This window comes from Trichosurus vulpecula, chromosome 9, assembly GCF_011100635.1.
Source record: "Trichosurus vulpecula isolate mTriVul1 chromosome 9, mTriVul1.pri, whole genome shotgun sequence".
NCBI lineage: Eukaryota > Metazoa > Chordata > Mammalia > Diprotodontia > Phalangeridae > Trichosurus > Trichosurus vulpecula.
The window spans coordinates 110,860,534-110,885,171 of record NC_050581.1 but is presented as its reverse complement, the minus strand read 5'-3'; the positions used below and the strand labels follow the sequence as shown (position 1 = coordinate 110,885,171).

Sequence of the window (24,638 nt, the reverse complement as noted above, 5' to 3'; positions counted from 1 at the left end):
GGGCTCTCCAAAGATGAGAGCCCAGCTGGTATAAAGGCATGGAGACTGCCCAGACAGTATTGTAGCAGAGAAACCAGATGAAAATGTAACTGGGAAATGTTTAACAAAATAAATAAAAATACAATACAACATAGGTAATGTTAATTTGGGCTTTTCTAAGTCAATACATGGCCTTCAGGGATCTGTTTTCATTTGAGTTTGACACCACTGTTGTATAGGAGAAAAAGCACATAGGCCAGTTGATTGGAACATAGTTTGTGAAGGGAAATAATATGTAATTTGCCTGGAAATACAGGATGAGTTATGAAGGGTTTTAAATCCCCAAGAGAGGAATTTATATTTTTGCCCCAGAGGCAATGGGGAGCACCAGGAGCTTCTTAATTAGAGGGGTGACATGATGAGACCTGTGTTTTAGGAATATCAATTTGGCATCTGTATGGATGTTGGATTGGAGAGGAGAAAGACCAAAGAACTGTGGAAAACAAGACTATAGTCAGTCAAAAAGTACTTATTAAGCTATGTGCTAGGCACTGTGCAAAAAAGCCCTGCCCTCAGGGAATTTATATTCTATTGGAGAAAACAACATGTATACATATAAGCAAATACAAAATATAGAAAAGTAAATGCAAAGTAACTAGGGGGCACAAGTATCGGGGTAACATTTCTCTAAGTTACCACCAGCCTCTCCGCACTGGTAGATTTTTGGAAGGAGGGGATTAACATGAAGAAGTAGCCTCTTTTCAGGATTGTCTCCTCTACATACTCACATAAGACAAATCTGTATAGAATTTGGGGTAAACTTGGAGAGAATCAGTCCTCTTAGGTTTTCCTTGAAGCTTCTAACAAGATTCAGAGCAGAGAAGTAGGACAGAAACAAAAAAAAAAAACAAACCAAAATCCATGAATCTGGAACACAGAAGATCCTCCAAGGAATAAAAACAGACAACAAAGCTGGATTTCAGGGTAACAGGGGTGGGTGGGGTGTCTTCCAGTAGAACTAATCAGTGAAGAACTGTCCTCCAAAACAGTGAGCAGGCTAGTCAGGCAGTATGGTCACCTTCCAGAGGGATGAGAGCGAATGTGGCTGGACTGATTCAGAATTCCTTATAAGATATTCTTAAACAGTCAGAAGACAGAGAATCACTCCCTTTGGTGAACTGGTACCAGTGTACTTGGGGGCTGAAATCTAATAATAGACTTGGTTCTGGGTGGAGGAGCCCTACTACTGGGTTTGACAAATCCTGGATGACACCTAGCAACTTCATTCTGGCAGGCAGCAGGATACAAGGACTGACTCTGGAATCAGAAGACCTGGGTTCATATCTCAACTCTGATGCTTACTCCCTGTATGACCTTGACAAGTCACTTAACCTCCCTCTGCCTCATCTTCCTCACCTGTAAAATGTGGGGCTGGACTACATAGTCTCTGAGGTACCTTCCGACTCTAGGTCTATGATCTTATGACTTGCTATTTTTTTAGTGTATTCTTACTTGGAATTATACTCTCATGCCTATCATGTTTTCTATTCATTCATGTTCATGTTTTTACCATTATAATACCTTGAAAGGAAACTAGAGTTCCAGATAGGAAGGTAAAGGGCAGGCAGGAGTAGGCATCCATCTGAGAGCTCAGCAATACCACACCTGTTTTACACACATACACACACACACACACACACACACACACACACACACACACACAGAGTTGCTTGCCCTGAGGGTTCTTGACTGGAGAGGGCACTAGGATTCTTCCTTGCCCCAGATTACTCCTAGCTCATATATTAATTTGTGTCTCTAAAGCCCAGAATTTATGCATTTTGGGAATATGTTGCCAGTGGTTGTTTTTAATTGGCCTTCTGTTTTTCATTTCTTGAAAGCTAAAACATTCACTGGACACATTAGATCTTGGGGTTGGCAGCTGTATGCAAAAAAATATTTGTCAAGCACTGCCCCATGATCCACTGGTTCAACAGTTTTTCTCCACTCATTTGGCATGGCATAAATGTATCCAAATGCAAGGAAGTTGCTGTTGGATGCTAATTATATGTCCACCTCTCTTATTTCTTAAACATCTAAAACCACTCCTATTGCTGCTTCCTCTGCATTTGGGCAGCTGGTTGTAGCTGCACTTTTCTTATTCCAGGAGCAATCCTCATCAAAAAGCTATAGTTTTTGCTAGGTCTATACACTAAGACAATTAAAGAAAGACAAAAAAGACCCACATATGCAAAAATATTTTAACAGCTCTTTATGTTATATTGAAGAACTGAAAACTAAGGGGATACCCATTAAGCGGGGAATGGCAGAACAAATTATGGTATATGAATGTAATGGAATATTATCATGCTGGAAGAAATGACAAAAGAAATGGCTTTAGAGAAACATTGGAAGATTGTATGAATTGGTAAAGGGTCAAAGGAACAGAACCAGGAGAACAATTTATATAATAACAACATTTAAAATACAGATAACTTGGAAGTATTTAAGAGATCTGATCAGTGCAATGACCAACCAAGACTAGCCAAGGCATAAATTTGTGAATATGGCAATATGGGGATGAGTTTTGCTTGACTATGCATATTTATTACAACGGTTTTGTTTTTATTTTTATTCTTTGGTGGAGGGGAGATGGCCTGGCAATAGAGTTACTGAAAGAAAAAAAAAGAGGATAATTGAAGTATTTTTTAAATGCACAGAACAGAAGGAAACACAAACTAGCAGGACAGCTTTGAAAGTTGCATGGTGATTTATTGTATACTTAAAGAAAAAAAATTTGCAGATTCATACCTTCATGTATTATCCTCTTTTTCCATTTTACTTTGTATATAAAAACGCTGACTTTATTTGTTTTTTAAGTTTAGAATTTTTAAAAAAGAAATTTAAAAAAAGAAAGAAAAAGAAAGAAAAGCTCTGGTTGCCAGCCAGAGCGGTGAAGATGTTGGGATGGCCTAGGGTGTGGGTCTTTCATTCCAAAGCCACATTAGTGTGTATACTAGGTAACTTGGTAGAGCACGTGACTCTCAGAGCTTGGCAGAAAATCTGGGTCATATGCCTGTTGACTTAACCTAAATTTTTATGCCTTCCCACAACCTTTCTGGGAGGAGGTTGCACATCAGTCTCCATTAGGCAATCATTTCTCCCCATAAGAGAAAAACTGATTCATCAAGTATGTGGAAAATGAGATGGAGTCAGAAACTTGGCCATTCATTTGTGGTGTTGAGTGGCAGGACACTCAATGAAGTCATTAAGACTGCTAGGCCTGATGATTTGAAGGACCATAGGATTTAGAGTTGGTAGGGACTCTAAAGGTTACCTAGTCCCATTCCACTTACTTCACAGATGAAGAAACTCCGTCTCAAAGAAGTTAAGAAACTTGCCCACAATCATGTGGGGAGTAATAAGCGCTGGGATTCAAACCATCTTTTAACTTCAAATCCAGTGCTCTTTTCACAGGTGAGATCATGTGATCAGGTTCACATGGGTCTGTTAGCTTCACTCTGTTTCATGGCCAGAGCCATGCCTCTAGCCCCAGCCAGCGCCTCCCAGATGTTCGTATCTGTTTCCAGTTATAACTGGGCAAAAAGGTGTGGAGAAGTAGGTGTAACACATCCTCCCTTCAAGTGATACGGTTCAGAGTGCCTATTATTTTGGAAGTGGTCTATCATCTATAAAGAAGATAACCACCACTATCAGAAAATCATGGAACTTTATTGTTGGAAAAGGTTGTAGAGACCATATAATCCAGTGCCTTTGTTTTACGATAGAGAACACTGAGGTTCCTAGAGAGAAAAGATTTGACCAAAATCACATAGAGAGTTAGACGCAGACCTGGAACTGGAACTCCAGTCTTATACTTCCAATTCATTGTACTTTCTCCTTTGCCACAGTTCTTCTAATTTCGAGTGTATAGATGATTATATTAAAACCATATGGTGGAGCAGCTAGGTGGTGCAGTGAGTAGAACACCAGCCCTGGAGTCAGGAGGACCTGAGTTCAAATCCAGCCTCAGACACTTGACACACTAGCTGTGTGACATTGGGCAAGTCACTCAACCCCAATTGCCCTTCCTTTCCCCTGCAAAAAAAAAAAAAATATGGTGGACTTCCTGAGAGAGGCAATGAGTAAATATACAGAAAGAGACACACATCTTTGGGCATGGCCATTTTGGAGATTTGTTTAGCTTGACTGTGCATATTTGTTACAAGGATTTTGTTTCCTTTTTTTTTTTCTTCAGTGGTGGTAGATAGGAGGGAGAGAAAATCAATATTTGTTAGCCAAAAAATTAAAATTTATTTTAAAAAGCCATATGGTGGAATACAAAGGAAAGTGAACATGGCTCTTTATTCATATTATTTATAATCTCCCTAGAGAGAGTGGCTGAACCTGATGAGACAATGTTGTTTGGAGATCAATTAAAAGAATTTGGAATGTTTAGGTCCAAGAAGAGCATGTGACAGTTCCCTTCTAGAATTTTAAGGTCTGCCTCCTAGAAGAGGACTCAGACCTTGGCCCCAGAGGGCAGAACAGGGAGCAGTAAATAGAAGTTGTGGGGATGAAGATTTTAGCTCAATATAAGGAGACCTTCATAATGATTGGAGCTGCCCAAAAGGAGGAGGAGGGATTTCATAGTTGAGTGTCTTAACTCCTCCTAGGCATGGTCTTTGGAGGTTTGGTTGGACGGGTAGAATAGCAGCCTTAGCAGCAGGGCAAAAAGTAAAATAGATGACATTGTGCGTGCTAGAAGGGAAGAGCAAGAAGGTGGTTGGTGAGGCAAGTTTGAATTCTAGTCCTCCAAGAAAAACTTAGCAAGAGTCCTTTCCCTGCCCCTCCCCTCACCCACTTTTTTCACCTTGCTCCTGAGGGGCCCATTACCCCTCCTTACCCGCTTTCGTGGGCTGGGTAGGATCCACACCTCTTTTAGCATCGTACCAGAAACATGAGCTATTCTTTATTCTGAAAATATAATTAACGAGTAAAATATAAGAGCTGGAGGGCACTTTAGTGACCATCAGTTCTAGTCCTACCTGTTCCCTGTACTAAAATGGTTAAATTGAGACCCAGAAATGACTCATAGAATTGTGGACTTATAGTCACAAGGGACCATAGAGGTCATCAAATCCAACCTCCTCATTTTACTAATGAGGAAGCTTGATGGTTCAGTAGATAAAGCACTAGACCAGAGTCAGTCAAATTTGACCTCAGACACACTTACTAACTTCAGACTAGAGTCAGATACTTACTAGCTATGTGACCCTGGGCCAGTCACTTAATCTCTGTATGCCCCAGTTTTTCTCATCTATAAAACAGGAATATTAATATCGCCTACCTCCTAGAGTTGTTGTGAGGGTAAAATGAGATCTTATTTGTAAAGCACTTTGCAAATGTTGAAGTGCTATGGAAATTTTGTCATTGTCATTCAGCCATTTTCAGTCATGTCTGTCTCTTCATGACCCCATTGGGGTTTTTTTGGCAAAGATACTGGAGTGGTTTGCCATTTCCTTCTCCACCTCATTTTACAGACGAGGAAACTGATTGCTTGACAAAATGGATCCACTAGATCCACCAGAGAAGGAAATGGCAACCTACTCTAGTACGTTTGCCAGTCAGGCGTGACTGAAAATGACTGAAGAGCAAAAACTGAGGCAAACAGGGTTAAGTGACTTGCCCAGGATCACATATATGTGAGGCTGGATTTGAAGTCAGGTCTTCCTGATTCCTTCGGTCCTGGTGCTCTAACTAGGTGCACCACCTAGCTGCCCCCTGCTGTGTAAATACTAGTTATTATTAATAATATTACTATTATTAAGCTGAGGCTCAGAGAGGTTAAGTGATTTTTCCCAAGATTACACAGCTTAGTGTCTTAGATGAGATTCAAACCCAAGTCTTCTTCACTCTCTGCCCCGTTCTCTGTCCACTATGCCCTACCATGTTTATTGTTAAAAAGAAAAGGATTTGCTCAGGGTCAGGAATCTAGGAAGTGGCTGTGCTGAGACTGGATCCCAGACTGGATGTCAGTCCAGAGCTCTCTCTATGGCACCACATTGTTGATAATAATCATAATAACAGATTTATATAGTGCTTTAAGATTGTGAAACACTGAGGTGTGAGTGACAGCTTTCCTATAGCCAGCACACCATTGTTTACAGTAATTCTAAATACAAAATGCCTCATCAATCTCTTTTTTTAAACCTGATTGCACTGAAGTTATCTAATCTTCAACCCATTCTGTTATCTGTCTTTTCCACACCATTTACCATCAACTCTGAATGGGGCTCACTGGCCTATTTGGTCTATTTATTCTAGCCTTGTTTCAATAAAACTAACACTGTGTGAAAAGATTATACTGTGGCTTAAAAACAGTTTTGTTCTTTTGAGTAGAGGAAGGACCCTTAGTGACAGAGCTAAGAGGAAGGACTGACAATTTATATTTCTTAGCCCTGAATTTTTAAAAAAATTAATATTTATTTTTCCCAATTACATGTAAAAACAATTTTAACCTTTTTTTTTTTTTTACATTTTAGGTTCCAAAGGCACTCCCACTTTCCTTGCCCTTTCCTCTCATTTAGAAAGCAAGCAATTCGATAAAGGTTACACATGTGCAGTCATGCAAAACATATTTCCATATCAGTCATGTTGTGAAAGAAAACACAGACCAAAAAAACCAAACAAACCCCAAAGCCAAGAAAAATAAAGAAAATTAAAAAAAAAAACAGTATGCTTTGATCTGCATTCAGATTCCATCAGTTCTTTATCTGGAGGGGGATAATATTTTTCATCATATGTCCCTGAAAATTGCCTTGGATTTTATATTGCTGAGAATTGCTAAGTCATTCATAGTTGATCATACAATGTTGCTCTTACTATGCACAATGTTCTCCCGGTTCTGCTCACTTCACTTTGTATCAGTACGTGTAAGTCTTCTCAGGTTTTTCTGAAATCAGCCTGCTCATCACTTCTTATAGCACAATAGCGTTCCCTCACAATCATATACCACAACTTGTTCAGCCACCTAACTGGTGGACATCCCGTCAATTTCCAATTCTTTGCCACCACAAAAAAAAAAGCTGCTGTAAATATTTTTGTACATATAGGTACTTTTCTTTTCTTTTTTCTTTTTTTTTTTTTTTAGATCTTTTTGGGCTATAGACCTACTACTGGTGTTGCTGGGTCAAAGGGTATACAAAGAAGGGAAGGGAAGCTAGGGCGCAAAAAGTCAGAGCTGGAAGGGGTGCTCAAGATTAATCTATCTGAAACTTTTCTGGAGGTTCTGGGAAGTGCCCTCAGGTAATTTTGCATATGTTAATTAGCCAAGTGAACTACAAACTCCTATTTCCTTGTTTACAGTCTGGTTCTAGAATCATAGGATGTTAGAACTGGCAGGAACCTTAGGAGTTCAGCTAATCCAACCTTCTCATTATTTAGATGGGGAGAATGAGGCGGGATGGGGGTGGGGGTGGGGGTGGGGAATGGCAAGGAATTTGCCCATGGTTACTCAAATAATTAGCAGCAAAGTCAGGACTAGGGTTCAGATGTCTAAACTTTCTACTCCTTCTACTTCAGCTTCTGTAAAAGAGGACAGCAAGGACAGGTTAGGCCAAACATAGTTAGCTGTTCTGAGGGAGAAACCCAGACATATTGATCGCCTGAAGAGTGGCAGGCATCCAAGTGTATTGTGAGGCTCCTAGGAGGCACCTTCCTGGGATCTTTTTTTCTGGGAATCAGAAGTAAATTAAGATGAAATTTTGGCATGATGCATGTTCCTGATAAAATAAAGGGCTAGCTCATTTGGTAAATAATTGATGCTTCAGTATTGAAAAGCCCCATGGAATAGAATATTCAGATCAAAGATATTGACTTGGGAGCCCAGTTAAGTGCTCCTCTTGAAAGCATTAGCACTTGGGGGCTTGGGAAACTATTTGTGTCTGGCCGGTTTAGCTGATGCCATGCATTGCGAGAAGCTCAGTACTAGGAATTTTGGCAAAATGGTAAAAGATGGTTATTTGGAATCAAAGACCATGGAATGGAGGAGCTGGGTGAGGCCTTAGACATCACCTAGGCTAACCTCCTCTTACTTTTTTTTTCAATAAACATTTATTTTTTTTTCCTCCTGCCTCTCCAACCCCTCTCTCAAAAAAGAAAAATAACAAACCCTAAAACCCTTTTCAACAAATAAACAAAACAAACTCTTCCATTGGCCCTGTCCAAAAATGTGTGTCTCATTATGCTTGTTAATCCATCATGTTTCTGTTAGGAGTGATTCCTCATCATTAATCCTCTGAAATTATTCTAAGCCTCACATTTTACAGATGGGCAAGTTGAGGCTTAGAGAGGACAAGACTTGCCTAAAATCATGCCATGAGTTAGGCCTAGAACTTAACAGAAGTCATCTTATCGAAAGCCAGGGGATGACAACTCACTCCAATGATATCAGAATTGAATATGAGGAAATGAATACTCTCCATCATCTCCAGAGAAAAAAACACTGCCAATGAGAAAATCACAGTAATTAGCTTCTATTAGCAGTTCTGGGCCAAGGACAAAACCATTTGTAGCTAGAAAATGTAGTCCACAGAATTGTATAGGAAACCATTTTGTTATGGCCTAGACAGAAAGCACAAGAGATGATGGTCAGTTGTTTCTCCATGTCTTTAGCTCTATAAATACGTCACAGTATAACTTGTAGTTTGTCCTTATAAGAGCTAAAACCATCTTCACGCTTGCTATAAACTCAGTTTGGCTGAATCACTTTTTCTGCCTCAGTATATAATATATTGAAATGTAAAAACCAGCCAGTCAGCAAGCCTTTATTAATTATCAAGCCCTAAATGTTCTCATAGCTAACTTTCCTAATATCATGGCCCTCTTCTGCTCAAAGACATTCAATGGCTCCCTTGTGTCTAGAGAATAAAATCTCTCCCACTTAAATCCTGTCCCAGTTTAGATAACCTGCCATTTCCTGGTCATCAAGCTGTCAACAGTCTGCTTTAAAACACCATTTTAATAGCTAACATTTATATTGCCTATATTTTGAGGTTTTGCAAAGTACTTTACATGTTATCTCACAACCCTGCAAAGCAGGTGCTATTCTTATCCCTATTTGTAAATGAGGAAACTGAGGCTTAAGGAGGGTAAGTGACTTGCCCAGGGTCACACAACCAGTTAGCATCTGAATCCCAATTTTGACTTGGATCAAACACTGCTTCACCCAGCTGCTTCATTTTCATCTTGTCATTTCCTTGCTTAAAAGCTTTTCAGTGATTCCTCCTTGCCTCTAGGATGAAGTCCAAACTGCTTCGCTTGACATTCAAAGCCTTCTACAATTTTGTGGCATCCTACTTTCCCAGGTTTAGTTCCGTGTGTTCTTCCTACATATTCTGTGCCCCAGCCAAACAAGACGAATATCTATCCCCTAGACAAGCTTTCCTGTCTCTGTATTTTTGCTTATGCTGGGCCTACATATCCAGAATGTCCTCTTCTTATTTTGTGTTGAAATCTTTCCCAACTCTGCTAAAATGCCACCCCCTCAAGCCCTGTTTCTCCCTCCCCCATCCCCTGCCCCAGCTGTGAATGATTCTTCTCCAATTTGCCCTCACTCGGGCACTGTGCCTTCCTGAGACGTTGAATTTTGTCCTGTAGCTATTTGCTTATGTCTAGACTGGAAGCTCCTTAAAGACAGGAAATATTTTATTTATTTGTGCATCTTCCTAGTTTAGTGCACCGAGCAGGTGCTAAAATTGTTCATTACATTGAATTCTTATCCCCAAACCAGCTATTCACCTGGGGATTAGAGGCTTGTAAGACTAATCCCCTGAAGTGGCTGTGAAAATGAGATTCAGGAAACTGTGGAATTATCAAATACTTCAAATTGGCATGCTTGGCTTTTCAGAACAGGTAAACTTGGCTCATTTCAAAACAAGTTTTTCCAGCTTGTGACAAAAATTTATAAAGATGTGTGTTTGTTTTCATTTTTCAGATCAGACTTACTGTGACCGACTGGTCCAAGACACACCTTTTCTTACAAGCAATGGTCGATTGAGTGAGCAGCAAGTTGACAAAATCATCCTCCAATTAAATCGTTTTTACCCACAAATTCTCACCAACAAAGAAGCAGAAAAGGTATTGGGCACTGCTGCAAATGATTGCATCTGCTTTCTTTTTTTGCTACCTGCCTTTCCTTTCCTCCAGGGCTGTAACTTGGGCAGAGGGACCTAGGCTTTGTGTCCATGAATGGCATTGCCCTAGGGCAGGGGTGGGGAACCTGTGGCCTCTGGGCCACATGTGACCTTCAAGGTCCTTGGGTGCCTCCTTTTGACTGAGTCCAAGTTTTACAGAACAAATCCTTTTTTTGAGGGGATTTGTTATGTGAAGTTTGGATTCAGTCAAAGGGCTGAACTTGAGGATCTAGGGGGCTACACATGGCCTCCAGGCTACAGATCCCCCATCCCTGCTCCAGCAGATGCTTATTCCCCATCCCCAAGGGCTGGACCCTGATAGGCTCTTCTCTACCTGGCTCCACCTTTGGTGACAAAGGTTTCATCTTGGGATACTCTTTCTCCCCAACTTTAGACCATACAGGTGAATTGTTCCCTCTCTCTTCTCCACCTCTTCTTACCCCAGGTGCAAAAAAATTCCTAATTATGACTCTGATTATACTTATTCTTGCTAGAGTCAACCTGGATGGATTCCCAGATGCTAAAGAGTTAGGTCTTTTACCTCTGTTGACCAATTCAGTGCATTGACTATGCATAGTCAGAAGCCAGGAGAACTTCATTGGTTCTCATAATGATTTTGAAAGTGAGGACATTAAGATTTATACCCTTAATCTGAAGTTAATTAAGAAGCATTCAGTTGATTTCACAAAAACCAGAGAGAAGAGAGTATCTGGGAGAAGGTAGTCAATAGTATCAAATCCTTTGGAGAAGGCAAGAAAAACAATTAAGAGGTCACCTGTAACTTTGGAGAGACCATTTGCAGTTGAATGATGAGCACAGGAGTCAGAGAAATCTAAACCTTCCCACCAATAGTTTCACATGGAACAAATGAGCACTTTGTTTTATTTTGTGATTGTTCTGTTAAAAATACATTTTTGCTGATATCTTTTGTTTTTATGTCACTCTCTTTCCCCCATTGTATCCTCCTCCCATCCCTTCCCTTATAATAAAACTTTTTTAAGGGAAGGAAAAAAAATTCAGCAAAACTAACCAACATATCGAAAAAGGCAGCTGTGTATGCAGGGTTCCACACCCATGATCCCTTCCCCCACCATCTCTGCAAAGAATTGGGGCCAATCCTGATCACTGAAATTTTCACAGGGTTCACTTTCAATTGTTTGGCTTTCTGGGAGGAGGAAGGAAAACACTGGGAAATATAGGTGATGTAGAAACAGGTTTCAATAATCTTTTTAAAAGCCCTTTTCTAACATCAACCTTGTGCAGAAGATGTAGCAATAAAACCTCCATTTTACAGATAGGGAAACTGAGGCTATGTTCACATTCAGAGAGGTGGTAAGTGAGGGATGTGATGCTTCAACCCAGGATTTGTGACTTCCATTCTAGCACTCTTCACTGTGTCCTAGGGCTCATTTCCCTCAGGGGCAACGTTCACAGCCCAATTCTTTTTCATTTTGGTGCATTCACTCTCTAGAGTTTGATGAGCTCATCTCTGATCCTCTAAGAAGGTAGCAAATAGACTAAGCATTCATTGCTCTGCTTTCTGAAGCATTCAACATGCCCCACTTCTTTCTCTCCAGCCGCTAGTTCTTTGCCCCCTCTCCTCTCTTACTCTCTGCCTGAGGAGGAGAATGCTGCCACCTCTCTTCACCCACCCTGGCAGGAAGCCTGTCTAACTGGACCTTTTGCTGGGCCCCCAGGAGTTAAAGATCAGACTTGTTAACCTGATTTCTCTCTTCAGTACTTAGCAACTAATTGGTTTCTACTGGAAATTGTTCCAGTTAATGAGATTTAAAGTGACAGTGGTCTTTATAATCAGATAGAAACTAAACAGAAAATTACTGGTCTCATTTATTTTGAGTTCAGATATATGATTTCTTTCTATCTTTTTTTCTTTTTTCTTTCTTTTTTTTTGACTCACCCAAAGTCACACGGCTAGTAAGGGTCTGAGGCTGGATTTGAACTCAGGTCCTCCTGACTCTAGGACTGGGACTCTATCCACTATACCATCTAGCTGCTCCTAGCCAGGGGTGGGAAACCTGCAGCCTTGAGGCCACATGCTATCTAGATATCTTCATAGAACAAATCCCCTTAGTAAAAGGATTTGTTCTGTAAAACTTGGACTCAGTCAAAAGGCCACACCCAAGAACCTTGAGGGCCACATGTGGCCTGGAGGCCACAGGTTCCCCACCCCTGACATACAAATTCCTGGTAAGGAAATTCTATGCAGCAGTGCAGATCGCCAATATTTCTGCAATTTGGAGTCTTGGAAAATTGCCTTGAGTCACTGAGAGGCTGAGTGACTTGCCTAGAGCCACACAGCCAGTGTACATCAGAGGTGAGACTTGAACTCAGGTCTTTCTAACTCTGAATTTGCTACCTGGGATGCTATGCTTTTTTTCTTATTAGTCTGCTAAAAAGAAAAGTATGTGTTACACACCCATAAATTGGCAAAGATGACAAAAGTTGGAGAGAATCAATGCTGGAGAGGTTGTGGAAGGGTGCATGTCCTGGTACACTGTTGTTGGACCTGTGCAGTGCTCCAGCTGGGCTATAAAGCAATTTAGAATTCTGCTAAGAAAGTGACTAAAAGGTCTACACCCTTTGACCCTGGGATCCGACTGGTAGATATATACCCCAAGGAGGTGAGTGACAAAAAGAAAGTATCTAGTGATACTCTTTGTATCATTTGTATTTTGCAAATAACTGGAAACAAAGTAGAGGCCCATCCTTTGGGGAACAGCTAAATAAGTTATAGTATAATAACTACAATAGAATGTTACTTTTCTGTATGAAATGATGAATATGATGAATACAGAAAATCATAGGAAGACTTATAGGAACTGATGCAAAGTTAACTAAGTAGCATCAGGAAAATAATATCCACAAAGACTACAAAGAATGAACGATAACACAAAACAATTAAAACTGATTATGGTAAAGTTATAAATGACCAAGCTTGATCCCAAAGAAGAGAAAAAGAGTTTATCTCTTTCCCATCTTTGGAGTGGTAGAAGGGTGTGTGAGTGTGGAATATTATATATAATGTTGGACTTGGTTACTTAGGTTGGTTAGTTTTTACTAAACTTTTTTCCCCTAGTTTTAAATTCTTTATTATAAGGAATAGTTCTCTAAGCATGGGGTGGTAAACATACTGAGAGTTGTAGGTAATGTCAGAACTAAGGATAGCAATGTCAGTTGACCCACTGGAAAGAAGATATTCCTTCCCATCCTATCACTTTGGGATAGGAAAAGGCAAGAATTTTTTAATGTTCATTTCAGGAGACGGTGGTACAAATGATAGCAATAATAATTTATTTCTATAGCAATTACATGTTTACGAATAATCTATATGACATAGAGGACAAATTGTTCTGGTAGCAAAGATTAGGGGATGGGGATGGATCCAGAACTGTGATTTCATCGGTGTAAGGAATTCTCAGTGTGGACACTTTCTAACGGACAATGTGTCTGTAACTTAAAGTCTTAGAGAGCACTGTTCGAAGACTTGCCTCTTGTCAGACAGACAATATGGGTCAGAAGCAATTTTAGAATCCACGTCTACCTGATTCCACTACTCTACTTCTCAGGGCAAGTATTGACGTTCCCATTTTACTGATGGGGAAAGCAGATTTATAATAGTTAATTGACTTGCCCAACCTAATTTTTTTGGTGGAGTTCTGGACCTGTACATTTGTTGGTATAAGAAATTATTGGTATAGGAATTCCTTCTATTGACCTAGGTCAGGAGCTGGTCAGTACCCTATAGACTTAAAGATTTGTCTGGAACACTGAGAGTCTAAGTGTCTTCACCGTGGTAACACAGCCAGTACGTGCCGGAGTTTAGATTTTTTTCAACCCCTTTTAATTCTAGTGCCTTCTCTGTTAATTATTTCCCATTTATTCCATAATATAGCTTGTTTGTATATGTTTGTTTGCATGCTGTCTCCTCCATTACAGTGTGAGCTCCTTGAGGGCTGAGACTGTCTTTTCTCCTCTTTCTGTATTCCCAGTTCACAGTGCCTAGTACATAGTAGGCACTTAATAAGTGTTTATTGATTATTTATTTGACAAAACCCAGGTGTTCTGGGCTCTGAGTCTGACCTTCTGTCTTCTACATCAGGATGCTTTTCACCCAAGTTCATATAATTATTAGATGTCAAAGGTGGTATTTGAACTCAAATCCCCTGACTCTACCCTACTAGGATTTTTAAACGTTATTCAGTGAGCCAGTGACAGAGGTGGTACTGGCCTCCTAGTCAATGATGGGACCGCTAAGCCTATGATTTTTGAACTGTTATCTCTGGAACCCCAGGTTCCCAAGACAGCCCTGATTTCTTGGGAGTAAAGTGCAGCCATGGCAGCTGTATTTAATTTGTCTCTTGTTCATCACCCCAGGCTTGACTCTGAAACTAGACCAGGAACTTAGTTTTTCCAGTGCTTGAAAAGTAACCTTTAAAAAATGAATTCTTAGAGTAGGCTATTCAGACTTCATACTTTTCCTTTGAGTCATAGCTGCCACACACTGGGTGGCTAATAGCACCGTTATCCAGTCTATTCACCCAGCAAATCGGAAACAGTTGTGCTGCCACTCTGAGGAATTAGGATCTTGCATGAATTTCCTTTGAAAGATGTTGGTTACAGTTGAGTATGTTCCTTTAATTCTACTGCCTTGTAATCAGTCTTCAAGCTTGTATGAAGTACTCATTATCCTATTCAATCAACACTTATTAAGCATCTACTGGGTGCCAGGCACTGTGTTAAACTCTGAGCATACAATTCATAAAAAAGAAAGATAGTCCCTGCCCTCAAGGAGCTTACAGTGCAATGAGGGAAGACAACATACAAAAGGAAACAGGAAAACAGATGGGGAAGGAAACATGAGAGTATGTTGTTCCATAGAATTGAAACCAGGCAGAGTAGCAGATGCAAAGTGGGGCAAGCTGAGAGTTCAGTTTCTGCGCCCTATGAAGGAAGACATTGGGAGGAGTTTGGTATTCTGCCATCTAATCAGAAGGAAAAGAGACTGAGGGAGGTGGTAGTAATCAGAGCTTGAATTAACATCTTGGTAGTAAGATTAGAGGTGATGAGTTTATCCTGGGAGGGGCATCTTGTTCAGTGGAGTTGAAACGAGGTAGAGCTGCAGATGCCGAGTGCCAGCTGCTGTCCTGTGTGCTCAGAATAGAAAGACAAAATGAAAGAGACATGGCCCCAAGAAGTTTATATTTAATCCAAGGAAATAACAAATACTCATAAGTATTTGCAAGATATGTACAAAATAAATGCAAACTTATTTCAGAAGGAAGCCACTTGCAGATAATAGGGAGCCAGAAGGGGAATCAAGAAAGGCTTCTTGGAGGAGGCTCCATTTGAGCTGAGCTTTGAGAAACCTAGGGATTCTAAGAAGCATAGGCAAGGAGAGAGTGCATTCCAGGCATGGGAGACAGTCTGTACAAAGGCTTGAGGATGGAACATAGAATGTTGTGTGTGAAGAACAGTGAGAAGACCAGTTTTAGCTGAAATGTAGAGTGTGTGAAGGAATGTAATACAATAATAAGCCTGGATAATTAGGTTGGAGCTAGGTGGTAAATACCTTTCAGAGGAATTCTCATTTTATCCTGGAGATAATAGGGAGCCCCTTGAGTTTATTGAGCAAGGAGGTGTCATGGTACTTAAGCTAAGAAGAATCATCTATGGTGGAACAAGTGTTCCACCTGGAGTGCCGGGTTTCAAAGCTGGAAGGGACCTGAAAGAGCATCTAGTCCAGTCCTCTTACTTTACAGATGAGGAAACTGAGGCCCAGAGAAGTTAAATGCTGGAGCGTGCAGGTAATTGTCTAACAACAAGCTTTCAAGAGGATGTGGGGAATAGTGATGTACATATAACACCCTTTTAAGTTTAAACTGCATTATTAACATTTTCTCTACCACTTTCTTAAGTCTAGAAATCAACAAAATAAGTGAAGCCTTGATTTATAGTGTTTGCCAATTTCTAAAGTGTAAATGCTCACACTAAAAATTTAACAAAAATGAACAGTATGAGCCAGTTCTAGCATGTCTGGTTCAGTGACTCATCCAAAATCACATAGGCAGCAAATGGTAGAAGTAGGATTTGAACTCAGATCCTTCTACTCAAACTCTTTCTACTACTCCACAATCAGAAGTGTGAGGTATGAGTCCTGATTCTAATAGTTACTCAGTGTATGACAGAGGACATACCACTTCACAAAATTGGAACCTCATTTTCTCATTCATAAAGTAAAGATGAGAATACTCCTATAGTCTACCTCTCAGGGTTATTTTAAGTAAACACTCTGTAAATCTTTTTTTTAAATTTATGGAATAAAACAAGCATGTAGTATAATAAGAAAGATGATTACACATGAAACTGCAAATCTATTATGTACAACTTGCTATTCCTTTTAAATATATACTAAAGTTAATAATAATAATGTTATATTTTATAGAATATATAATATAATATATATATATAATAAATATATAATAAAGTTAATAATAATGTTATATTTTATAGAATATATAATAATATATAATATAATATATAATAAAGTTAATAATAACGTTATATTTTATAGAATATATAATATAATAATATATAATATATGCTATATATTATATAATAACAATAATAAAGTTAAAGTATTCCCTTTTTTCTTCCTTCCCCCCACCCTAGAGATGGCTACTACTAGACACAAATAGGCATATATATGTATGTATGAATGTGTATATATGTAAAATTATTCTATGAATACTTCTATTTATCTGAAACACTGTAGAAAAGTAAATGGCTGTTAATAATCTGATGCTTTTATGGTTCTATATTCTCCTCGATGTGCATGCCCTCTCCAGCCATGCAGGTCACAACCCATTCATCCCTGCCCATCCTATGTGATTCTTATCCATGCGTTATCATCATCATGACTAGCATTTCTATATTGCTTCAAGGTTTGTAAACCGCTTCAAAAATATGATCTTATTTTATCCCCCCAACAACCCTGGAGATGGGTGCTATTATTATCCCCATTTTACAGATGAGGAAATGGAGAAAGACAAAGGTAGAGTGACTTGCCCAGGATTACACAGCTAGGCTGGCTTGGAGCTCAGGACTCCCTGACTTCAGCACCATGCAGAGCACCATCTGGCATGTATTACGTTGACTCTGTTTTCGTCGTGTACATGGGTTTTGAATTTAGACCCCGTCCTGTTCATTCTTTCTGACTTTTAGTTCCGGAACCCCAAAACATCTCTCCGTGTACGTTTATGCGACCTCCTGACCCACCTGCAGAGGAAAGGTGAAAGAGACTGCCAGGAGTTCTACAGAGCTCTGTACATCAATGCCCAGCATCTGTACAGCAGCCTGCCCAGCAGGAAAGCCATGAGTAAGTTTAAGCCACGAGAGCCATACTGAAGTTGCATTTGGTGGCTGCCATGTTTCAAACATTTGCATTTAGCCTGAGAATTCAGTATGTGCTTTGGTGTTTTTTTTAAATCTATTTATTTGCTGTTGTTGCAACTCTACTTGTTTTTTAAGTCCCTGGATATCAAAGCCGCCCAGAGAGATACTTCTTTTGACTTTACCCACTTGCCCTGTTGCTGTCCTGTGGGTGCTTTGTCTATAGCCCATCTCTCCTCTCCACAATGCTTCTAGGAGAGATAGATGATTGGGGCAGCATTCGAGAAAATTCCAGGTTTGGAACAAGCTAAGGGAATTTAGGCTGTTTGGAATTTGGGATCTGAACTGACTGGGAGGGATTGGGCCTTTGCTTTGGGGTCTTAGGAAACTTAACGGCGGCCCATGTGGCTCTCAGTTGAAAAGATAGCTGAAGCTTGACTAATTTCCTTTTTAATCTCTAAAATTGCTTTTTAGTTAATTCTGGGTAGAATTAAATTACACAGAGGAAACATCTGGGTTGTTGTTGACATAAAAATACCACATAGGAAGTAGACAATCTAGTATGGTATGTGTAAGATACACACACAGAGACACATACAGTGACACATACACACACACACACACACACACACACACACACACACACACACTCCCCCCTCCCCCTCCTTGCATGGGAGATCTAGCAGCAAAGCTATTTTCTTGACTGATTATAGGATCCCAGATCTAAAAGAGACCTAAGAGATCATTGAGCTGTGCCCATTCCTAAATAAGAATCCTAACTACAACAACCCCCACAAATAGCTATCCATTCCCTACTTGGAGAATTTAGTGATGGAATACTCATGCTTCCTCTGGTTGCCCCTTCCACTGCCGGACAGTTGTCATTTCCTTAATTCAAATCAAAATTTACTTCCCTGGAATGTGTCCTAATCGATGCTAGTTCTTTCCCCAGTCAGACAGAATACTGTCGTTCTAATCCTTCAGGCCCGTGATGACTCTCCAGGTATTGGAAGACAACATTGACAGCTCTTCCAGGCCTCTTTTCCTCCAGACTAAATAAACACCCTCAGCGCCTTCATCTGGCATGATTTCTAAGCCTCTGCTCTAAATTGCTAATGTCCTTCCTAAAATGTAAAGCTTAGAATCAGATTTATGGCCCGACCAGCCCAGTGCACAGTTAGGCCTGTTACTTCCCTTGTTCTGACATCTTTGCTGCGTCATGCATTAATAGGTAGCATTTAAATAGCACTTTAAGGTTTGCAAAGTGCTTTACAAATATTATCTCATTAGGTCCTCAGAACAGCTCTGGGGGGGTAGCTGCTATTATTATTATCACCCCCATTTCACAGATGAGAAAACTGAGGTAGGTGGCGTTTAGTTAGAGACACACAGCTGGGAATCTTCTGAGGCTGGATTTGAACTCAGGTCTTCCTGACTCTGGGCCCAGCATCTTATCCATTGAGTCATCTAGTTGCTTCTCAGGGACTGTCTGATCAGCTACAAATCCAAAAAAGTTCCCTCCAGTGCCATGTTCAACAGTGCATATCATTATTAACAATGTGAATGGAGCCCCGGGGCCAGTGAGACCTCACTCTATCAGCCTGCTTATTATTATAATCATATTATATTACCGGAATATTATAGTACCAGGACAACACATGTCAACTGCTATTGTGTAAAGCATAGCACGTAGGTCCATGGAGATCAAAGGGTTGTTTTTCAGGTTCCCCACCTAGAGTTAACATAGGTTTGTTGACAGCTGCTAAAATCACTGGTTATTTCAGTATCTATAGGATTGTAAGGGGATTGGAAGAGTTTATCTAGATGAGAAACCTGGGACCCAGAGGAGTTAAGTGACTTGGTCACAGCCGCACAAGCAGTAAGGGAGAAAGCCCAGGAACTTGGCTTCCAGGACTTCCCACTCCCAGTCCAGTCCTCCTTCTATTTCACTACCACCATGCTCTCTCACTTCTTTTTTATTTTTATCTTTTAAGGCAAAAGTACATTCACTTCAAGTAAAATGCAAAGTAGACCAGCAGGGATCAATTCCACCGAAAGCCCTCTCACCTCCTCCTGTTTCTCAAACTACGTCCTGCTCTGGGAGGGTTCAAGTCCTGACATTCCATCTTATTTCTTTTTACCCAATGTCATTCATTTTAAAAAATAAGCTTTCTGGGGGAGCTAGGTGGTGCAGTGAGTAGAGTACCAGCCCTGGAGTCCGGAGGACCTGAGTTCAAATGTGGCCTCAGACGCTTTACACGCTTACTGGACAGATCACTTAACCCAATTGCCCTGCCTTTTCTCCTCCAAGAAAAAAAAAATAAGCTTCCAGGGGAAGGAGAGAGGAGAGCCTTGGAACACTGGGGCTGTGGAAGAACAGATGCGGCCTCACCTGATTCTACTCTGAGGTCATTCCAAGCTATGCCCAAGTTTGTAGCAGAACGTTATTTGGTTACCCTGTACCTTAAGCTCAGTTTAACTCACTTTTTGTTTACTTTAGAGATAGCGGCTGGATTTAAGGAATTCTTGGATGAAGACACTCCCCCTCCCGATACGGGTCAGCCCTTCCTCTGCAATTTAGAGTCCCAAAGAGTTGCCTGAGTTACTTCACAAGTCACTTTATAGACATTATTTTCTCCCTTTTTATAGGCAAGGAAACTGAAGAGATGTAGGTGGGGGAATGATTGTGGCGGACTCTGAACGCCAGACAGTGGAGTTTGGACTTTAGTGTATAGGCAATGGGGAGCCATTGGAGATCTTTGAGCAGGGGAATGGTATGATTAAGGTGGTGCTATAGAGATGGTTTGGTGAAAGATGGATTATATAAGGAGAGGCTGGATGCAGGAAGACCAGTTTAGAGTCTGTAGTCAGGGTAGGAACTGATAGAATCCTAGAGAGCTAGAAAGAACCTTGGAAGCTACTGAGCCCAACTCCATTTTTTACAGATGAGGAAACTGAGGCACAGAGGTTAAATGACTTACCCAGGATCACACAGCTACAGAGTATTCGATACAGAGTTTGAACCTAGGACTTCCTGACCCGTTGCTTCCTCTCATTTTGTCCTTATATCCCCAAGGCCTTGAGAATACAGTAGGCACTTAATAAATGCTTGTTGAATTGAAATCTAACTCAAAATCCTATGCTTCTTAATTATGTTTATGCTATTTTATAGTTCATTATTACTGGGAGTTCATCCACTTTGCATGATAATTGAAGCTAGAGGAGGATGTGACCACAGAATTGATTTGTTGTTGTTGTTTTGGAAGCAATTGGGGTTAGGCGACTTGCCCAGGGTCACACAGCTACTAAATGTCTGAGGACGGATTTGAACTCAGCTCCTCCTGATTCCAGGGTGGGTGCTCTATCCACTGTGCCACCTAGCTGCCCCAGAATTGAAGTTTATGTGGATAACAAAAGATCCCTGGTTCAAACATGAACCAAGAGATGAACCTGGAGACATGTGAAGCAGGGAGGGTAATATCACATACGAGTCAGGGCTGAAGGTACCTGCAGCCCTGTCTTCACGTGAAACTACAATACTAGCCTAGTAAGGGCCTGATTTTGTGAATTAAGCTTTTGCACAGTAGTTTAAGCAACAAAAGTGGGCACCCATACTTTATCACCTGGATATAGACTACTACGGTATGAAGACATCTTTGGAGAAAAAAGCAAGTAAATTTTATTTTGTGAATAACTGACTAAGCCTAAATTATACTGAAAAGATGCTTTGTGGAAGAAATGAGAAATGGAGTGATAGTGGCCCCAACTTTCCTCTCCCCTCCAGTAGTCTGGGCGGCCTACCACAGGAGCTATGTATGTTGAGGGAGCCTTGGACCCACCTGATCTCTGCTTGTAATTGGAAAGTTAGTTTGAGAGTGTCAGATAGAGGGTTCCTTTTTTTCATTTTGCTCACAAGAAAACAGTTGTCCAGTTGCTTGTCAGTCATGTCCAATTCTTCATGACCTCATTTGGGGTCCTCTTGCCAAAGACACTGGAGTATTTGCCATTTTCTTTGCCAGCTCATTTTACAGAAGAGAAAACTGAGGCAAATAGGGTTAAGTGACTTGCCTAGGGTCACACAGCTAGTGTCTGAGGCCAGATTTTAACTCAGGAAGATGTCTTCCTGACTCCGGGCCCAGCACTTTATCCACTGTGCCACCTAGTTGCCCACAAGAAAACAGAGAACCTTACAATTAAAATTTTTACCTTCATATTTTATTAGCATGAAAGAAGTTTTTTAATTTGTAAACTGTGACTTAACTCTTTTTAAAGGCTTTCTAATTAAAAACCAATTAAGAAGAAAAATTGAAGGTATGAAGTAAAGAATTTTAATTGTCAATATACAAGTATCCTACAGCCTTTTGCTAACATTTTAGGTAATTATAAATTTCTTAATTGAGGATTATAAAGTTGTTTTGGGTTGGTTTTTGTTTTGAGTTTGTTTTTTTTTTTTTTGGTGGGGCCAGGTCACATATTCTATCCCATTCTTCCGATCCCATGCAGCTGCAGAAGGACAACTTAACTCTTCTCTCTCCTGGGTTCTCATTTTCACCTCTTGGGTATACATATGTTGGGGGCGGGGCGGGGTGGTAGAGTGGAAATAGTGGTCCTGGGACAACTTTGGTGAATGGCTCTTTTAATTTTCCCAAATTGACCAGTAGAGATGACATACTTATAGCAAAATGAATTTTAAAACAATACTTTGTAATGCGAAAGCCTCACAGATATTTCAAATAATGACATTTGTGCTTCAGTTTTCATTATAGTTTGACGTGTGAGGGGATCAAAGGGTTATATTTATCCACTGCAAGTTTTTGATCGGCTTCGTTTTGGGAAAATACTGCTCCTCAGGGGAGTTTTCCATTATCAGCATGAAAAAGAGCTTCAAAGCCGGTAGCAAATAGAGAGACTTGTCTGTCACTGGGGAGCCAGGCTCAGGGTGGGATCACGAGAACATGACTGTTGTTGGAAGATTTGATACGTATCACATCTGCCTTTTCTTAAAGACATGGTATTCACAGACTCCTTGTCAGGGCTCTCTGACCTGTATGGGCCTTGGACAGGCTCGCCTTTTGTCCAGAGGAGGAAAAAAAGAACCCCATCTACTCCCCTCCTAGGTGCTGTACCCGACCAGGGTCTATGTCCACATGCTGTTCAAACAGTATCTTTTAAAAAGGGTTGGTAGCTGGCTACAACATGTTCCTTTGGGGCAGGGTTGGGGAGGGAGAGAGGCAGTCTGTACTCTCTTCTGTTGGATGAAATTATAGAGAGCCTTACCTATGCAAGTCTTATAAATCCATAAGTCAAAGAATCAGATTTTTAAAATGGATCAGAGCAAACAAACCAGAAATCTTTTGCCAATAACACCACAATCAGTCAGTCAACAAGCATTTATTTAACACTTCCTATGGTTCAGAGACTGTGCTAAGAGCTGGGGCTATAAATACTATAGCAAGTGTTGTGGTTTCAGGTCCCAGTTTCCTGACTGAGAAATGAGAAACCCAACGTTTTTTTTTTTAGAAGGAAGCACCATAGCCTTCTGACAAAGTGACAGCCTGGTGCTCAGCTTTCCTAGATGCTACGATCGATTCCATTGTTGGGAATTACTTTGACACATGCTTTCTGTGAAGCAAATATTTCTCCCCATTACTTCCCATGGGAAAATGTGCCAAAAGCGTATTTCAAAACTTTTAGACAGTTAAGATGTCCAGAAAATGCTTTGATCAGAATACAACTGCAGTTACATCTGAATTTATAGAGTTTGGTAGGTATTCTGTTGCAAGCAATGTGGTTGTTCTGATGCTGTCTGGCTAAGCCCCCTCAAGATGGGCATTACATATTACTATCCAATGTTATTTGCCAATATGTTTTTGCAGCTCTGATTTTGACTTAGGCCCGAGCTGTACAGGCCACCTGTCTCCTGGCCTGAAGCTCAGGATTGCAATTGTTTGTGACCAACTTTACTCATAGAGCAATGACTTACGGTCATTGTCCATAGGTTCTCCAGCCTGTGATCTCAACTCTGTACCTCTTGGAGACAAGGTGTCAAAATGCTTAATTGCCCCAATGCCCTTCATTGTTTTTCCCCTTCCTTCCTGGTTAACATGCTTCCTGTTACTTAAGAGAGTTATCACCTTTAGATTGTAAGGTCTTGAGGGCAGGAACTATTTTGTCTTTGCATTTGTATTACCTTGTGTAGTGCAATGCTTTATCCCTTTTTTGATCCAGGCTTGTAATTTCATCTTTGTGAGGAATTTTCAAGGTGGAAACAAACCTCTATAAATTTAATATTAATTTACAAATTTAGCTTCTTTTCTTAGAGAGTTGCATCATGCTCACAGTCATATAGCCTTGTATCAGAGACAGAGCTTATATGTAGATCTTCCAGACTCTATCCCTTATACCATGTGGCTTCTCATCTTACAGATCATAGGCACTTAATAAATGTTTTTAAATTGAATTTTAGCATGCTTTTCATTGTAGAGGAATCCTGAGTTTCTAACTCTCTCTGAGGAGTAGGGCAGGAGGGAAAATTCTAAATTTTCTAAGAGTAAATTTGTAAGTAAAATTTCTAAGAGTAAATTCTAAAATTTCTAAGAGTAAATGCTTTCTCCACCCCCCCCCAACATATCACATTACTGAGATATCTTTAAAATGGGAGTTATTCATGTGATGTTTAATCCTAATTGGAAAAGCAGTTATTAATGATTTTCTTTCATTCACTGTTGCCTGACTTGATACCAAAATGCATGTTTTGCTTCAAGTTCCAAACTAATGGTTGGTGTATTATTTTATTTCTAGAAACCTCAGATTCCACAGAGCTAGACCCTGACAAGGAGAAATATAATCTAAATGACAGGGGTAAATAAAACACATCAGCCCCTTGGAGGGCATTCCACTAAGTTCTTCATTTCCATCTACCTCTCTATTCGTGTACTTCTAAAGTGCCAATCACCATGGTGATGGGAAGCTGCTTCTTCTGGGTTTTGATTTATTCCTGAATAACAGAAAATTCATCATAATTTTTCCTCATTGCGACCATGTAAATTCTTTGTT

The 24,638-nt window shown here is 40.3% G+C and overlaps 1 protein-coding gene across 6 annotated transcripts in view; it reads left to right on the top strand.

Moving 5' to 3' along the window:
- CARD19 (caspase recruitment domain family member 19) overlaps positions 1–24,638 on the top strand; it is a 47,969-nt gene that overhangs the window by 19,137 nt on the left and 4,194 nt on the right. For 4 of the 6 annotated variants that reach the window (XM_036738936.1, XM_036738933.1, XM_036738937.1 and 1 more), the window contains exons 2-4: positions 9,974–10,116; positions 17,415–17,568; positions 24,384–24,443. In XM_036738936.1, coding sequence (XP_036594831.1) covers positions 9,974–10,116; positions 17,415–17,568; positions 24,384–24,443 — 357 coding nt within the window. The remainder of the gene's footprint in view (positions 1–9,973; positions 10,117–17,414; positions 17,569–24,383; positions 24,444–24,638) is intronic. The other 2 variants (XM_036738938.1, XM_036738935.1) reach the window with 1 other exon arrangement.